This window comes from Penaeus monodon, chromosome 7, assembly GCF_015228065.2.
Source record: "Penaeus monodon isolate SGIC_2016 chromosome 7, NSTDA_Pmon_1, whole genome shotgun sequence".
Taxonomy (NCBI): domain Eukaryota; kingdom Metazoa; phylum Arthropoda; class Malacostraca; order Decapoda; family Penaeidae; genus Penaeus; species Penaeus monodon.
Window position 1 is genome coordinate 47,315,977 of NC_051392.1, and position 5,000 is coordinate 47,320,976.

The following is a 5,000-nucleotide window of genomic DNA, read 5'->3' on the forward strand; positions in this document are numbered from 1 at the left end:
GGCGGCAGACGGAGCCGGGGTAGAAGCGGCTAAGAATCATCAGTCTGCTAGTACCTGTGTTGCCGCCCGCGCGCCTCGTACACCTGCCGTGCCCTACGCTTATACGGCCTCCGCCAGGCGCCGCTCACGTGTCAGAAATGAGCAGAGGCCTTACGCTCCGAAGAACACCTCGGATGACTTGAAAGTTTGGACAAGAAAATCCCGCCGAAGCGAGTGTGAAGTGACGAGCGAGAGTATGCCCAGCATGCCCAGCATGGATCAGCTGTTTGTGAGGCGAAGCCGTAATGAAGGTAGGGAACCTTCGCCGCAACCACAGCACGGTCCTACAGCCGCGGGCGCCACGCTCCCAGGCCACCCCACCCCCCACGCGCCCCTCACGCGGATAGACTACGACAACCTGGCACCGGACTGGCACAAGCACATGAGCTGGGAGGAACTTCGGCGCCCGAGCACCTTCAACGGGGTGGACGGCCTCATGGGGAAGGCGCCCCACGCCAGCGAGTCCTCCCTGGCCACTGACAGCTCCGGCCACCCTCACATACGCCACCACCTGACCGAAGGCGTTCGACGGTCAAATGTAGGGGTTGTAGGGAGGCGTGGCGAGGGGGCGTGGCGTGGAGGGCCTCGTGGCCAGGCGAGCGTAACATGTGGAGCACTGGGCCAGGCGGGACCCGGACCACCAGTCTCCACGCGCGCTCTGCCACGTGCACACACGCGCTCACGAACCACGCGCTCTAACAGTGTTACCGGTGATTCAAGTGTTAACAGTGAAACGGACCGTGTTAGTAAGACGAGGAATACGAGGAGTGGTAGTGTGACAAGTGTACAAGTGAGCCTCGGTGACGGTGAATCATGGCCCTCCCTCCGGGATGGTGTGTGTGACGGAGAGTGTACGTGTGCCATGCCCTGCAAAGTGTCGGGCATTCCTGTATACCAGGGGCGAGGGGGGGACCCTCCCCGGAACCCCAGGGAAGATGTACCTCCTGCGGCTCCTACAGGAGGAGCTAGCGGGCGAGGTCGCGGCAACGGCCGCCGCGCTGGGAACAATAACAAACCTTCTCCTTCTTCATCAAATCGCTCCCCGGCTTTCATGGGTCGCCGTGGCAGCTTCGGGGCCCCCGGGACATCCCGAAGCAGTGTCACGCAAGAGAGGGAAGTGGATTTACCTCGCCGGGCATCCCTGCCGGGCCCGGGAGTCGGCGCCCCTGTGCACTGCAGCACCTCGGATGACTCGTTGAAGACCGGGAGTGCTTCCGGCCTGTCCTCACACCGAGCACGGTCCTCGCCGTCCCCCATCCCGCGCTCCCCAGCAAGGGGAGCATCTCCGGGCCTGGGGGCACGAGCGCCGTCGCCAGTCGGGCCAGGGAGGACTCCCACGTCGACACGACGGCGGGAGTCCTTAGGGGACACACGAACTCCACCCGCGACGCCCCTCGCCCGCCGCCCGCCACCACGGGCGGTATACCAGGTGAGGCTCTCCCCTGGCGCCTCCGGGCGTGAATCTGCGTCGGCCCACAAGGAAAAGTCATCGTCTAAGCTCCCTGTCATGTCCAGTAAAAGCAGCAAGGCCGACCCTCCCCCGACTGGCCATCGTAGCTTTCCGCCGCGCCCGGCGAGCGGCAGGGCAGCAGCAGCAAGTCTCCGCGGAGGAAAAGAAACTCTCAGAGACAAGACGAGTAATGAAGAGAGCAACAGGGGCGCGGGTCAGCTGGGCCACAGCTCTTTGAAACTTGACACCCCGCCCAAAGCGCTGTCCCTTTCGTTGTCTGTAAGTTCCCCGGAATCTCCTGAAACGAAAGACAACACAAACGGCGGCGGCGACACGTCCCTCAACCTCAGCAGCGTGTCAGGGACGGCGGTCACGGACAGTGATGCAACACCCGATCGACAGAGGGAACCGTCGAGCAGAGTGCCGCCCGCCCGGACTGGCTCGGTGTCTATGCTGCCCAAATCGTCTTCTTATGGGGAAAAACTGTCAGGGCTGGCAAGATCGGGGAATAATCGGCTAACTGCTTCGTCCTCGAGACTCTCACCTGTCAGGCGCGGAAGTACTGACGCCGCGAAATCGAGTGAAACGAGGCTGGATCACACCCTGAGTGCCAGCTCTTCAAATATCAACGCAAAACCAGCCGTAACTCGTACGTTCTCGGGTCCGAAGAGTTCTTTAGTTTCGAACGACGGAGCAAGCAGGGCCAGGATCGTCAGAAGGGTCATGAGTGGCAGTCGAACGAATCTCAGTAAGAAGAAATCGAACTCCAAGACGTCTTTGGTGGTGGGTCGTCATAACATGTATAATCGCAGCAAATCAGGCTCCAAGAACTCTCTCCTTGGTTCTCGAAACAACCTATTCCGCGCGAGTCTCGATTCCCAGAGGACAGAGAGCACCACAGATTCGGGATGCAATTCCCCCCTGTACGGCAGCCAGTGCTCGCTCGACGGCGAACGGAAGCGGCACAATTCCTCCCCTTCTCAGAACCTCCACAAAACGGCCGGTTCCTTCAGTTCTCGACAGTCCAAGTTCGACACAAGGACGAACAGGAGAGTGATAAAAAAGAAGGAAATCGGAAGCAGTAGCAACAGTGGCACACCTGCATCGCTACCAAGAGGGACACCTGATCCAGTCCCAGCCGTCAGTCCTGAACCAGATCAGAAAACCACAATCACTAAACCTGCACCTGTAGAAAAGGATATAGGGGCCGAGAAGGACGTATACAAACCAGTCTCGGAGAGGGAACAGTGCAAGGCAGATCCCGTGCACGAGGTGAAAATCGTCCACACGCATTCCATGAGTAGCAGCCAATTAGTCGACAGAATGGAAAAGCCACCCGTGTCTGTCAGAAGATCGTACAGCCTCCAGCTCCCTCGAGCTCGTCCAGCTCCTCTCCCCAAACCGGCAGCGAGTGAGCTACGTAGTAAGGATGACACAAGGATACGCAGTAACGAGGACAGCGTCGAAGATGAGGGAAAAGAGAACCGACCCTTACCGGGCATTAATGTCTCGTTCCGCTCTGTCTCATCACGCCCCCCTGACCATTCTAGCAGCCAGAGAATCCACTCTGGAAACAATGAGGCGGAAACTGTGACTCGTGATAAAAAGGAAATAACCAAGGTTGCCATAGTGGCTGAACCAAAGACCAGGGAAGAGAAAGGAATTCAAGTGGAAGCCTCCAGTAGTGAAGAGGAGGAGGATGAAGACGATGAGGAGGACGACGAGGAGGAAGATAAATATGACTTAGACGAGGAGGCGGAGCGGGAAGGGGTTCGAGAGAGCCGCGGTGAGGCAGGTAGTCAGAGGGGCAAAGATGAGGTAATGCCGGCCACTAAACCTCAGGTAGGATATGAGGGTCCGTGGAATCTTCAGCGGCCCTTACCTGACCCATTCAGCGAGAAGGAAGAAAGAAGCCGTCAGTCTACTGCTGACAAAGTGAGGAAGAACACCGTCGTCCATATATCTGGTGAGCCGGAGGATAACAAGCTCAGAGTGACAGAGAAAAAAGAGTGTCCAAGTGAATATGAGGAGAATCGAAATAATGAAAAGGTGATTCTCAATGAAGATGATAACAATCACTTGATACAGCGTTTAGAAACCTCCCTAGCAGATATCATCGACTCCGCTGTGCTTAAGAACCTGAAGATAAATGGGAATATATTAACAGACCAGTTCGATGCCATCATCGCCACGCTGAAGAAGGTGGCGGCGTCAGTTGACTCGGGAGAGTCAGAGGCTATTCCTCTGAGTCACAGGAATTCCGAGTGCGGCGTGAAGGGGCTTCCCAAGACCCCCGCATCCCCCTTGACCCCCCTCACCCCGACGTCCATCTCGTCCTCCTCCTCATCGTCCATGAGTCCCATGTGCCCCTCCACCCCCCGGACCCCCACGTCGAAGGCCCCCCTCTCGCTGCTGTCGATCAACGAGTGTTATCCCGGCCAGATGACCACGCCCCCGGCCCTGCCAAGGAGCAGGAAGTTGTCTCTGCCGAGGGACACGCTCCAGGATCACTCGCCGACTCTGGCGGAGCTGGCTCGTCGCCTACATGCTAATCCTAATCACCTGAAGGCTGATCAGGATTATGTGGATTTCATGGATCTGGATCAGCCATACGTTACTCCCCCGCCCACAGGGCCCAGCACCAGCGATCTCATCAGAGGCGATCCGACACCTAAAAGTTTCGGCAGGAAAAACAGCACCGGGTCTCTGGGTCTCTCCTCGTGCGCTTCCCTTCTGGAGGATAATTCCTACTACAACGGCGGACCCACAACGACGGCCAGTGTGACGAACCTGAATTCCTCCGAGGATTACGCTAATGTTTTCGGATCACAGCAGAGCGCCTTCCGGAAAGTCCACAGCACCTCCAACGTGAACGGCAGCGCCTCAGGTGGCTCGCATCGACTCTTCCAGCGCCACCTGTCGTTCGGTGGCCCCGACGACGTGCATACCGACAACAGGCTCAGGAAGAGTCTGTCAAAGAGTCGGGAGTTACTGAGCCAGCTGGAAAATGAATACAAGAAGATCAAGGGCGACGAAAATAAAAGTGCTCGGAATTCCCTCGTCATCGACCAGAGTTGGCTGGACAAAGATTTCGATGAGCTCCTTCAGACCTTATCGAATGACAAGACGATCCAGTCCGATCCTCACGAAGCCTTAGCTTTCCTTACTAACAACAACAACAACAACAACGCCAACGCCACATCCTCCTCAGTCACATCCTCCGTGAGAAACGACAAATGGAAGGCCTCTAAGAAGGACATGCCTCCACTGCCGTCAGCGGACAGCCCTCGGACCAAGCGCCAGCATGGGCAGGCGGGGTCCGAGGGGCGTCATATCTTTTCGTTCTTCCAGAAGAAAGGCCGGAGCCAAAGTCTCTCCGGCACGGAAGCGATCAAGATAGTCTTGCCCGTCACCCCTGAAGACGGTCCCCAGGGGGGCCATCAGGACAGGGCGGCTTACTGGCCCCAGGGAGTTCACCAGCACGAAGGGACGGCCCCGGGGTCACGCAGGG

General features: G+C 57.9%; 1 protein-coding gene across 1 annotated transcript in view; it reads left to right on the forward strand.

The window, feature by feature from the left end:
• Window positions 1-5,000, forward strand: part of LOC119575687 — a 92,468-nt gene that overhangs the window by 86,686 nt on the left and 782 nt on the right. Inside the window, exon 2 of the mRNA XM_037923314.1 lies at window positions 1-5,000. This exon is cut by the window's left edge and continues 1,160 nt beyond it; it is cut by the window's right edge and continues 337 nt beyond it. Within this exon, the coding sequence (XP_037779242.1) occupies window positions 1-5,000 (5,000 nt within the window).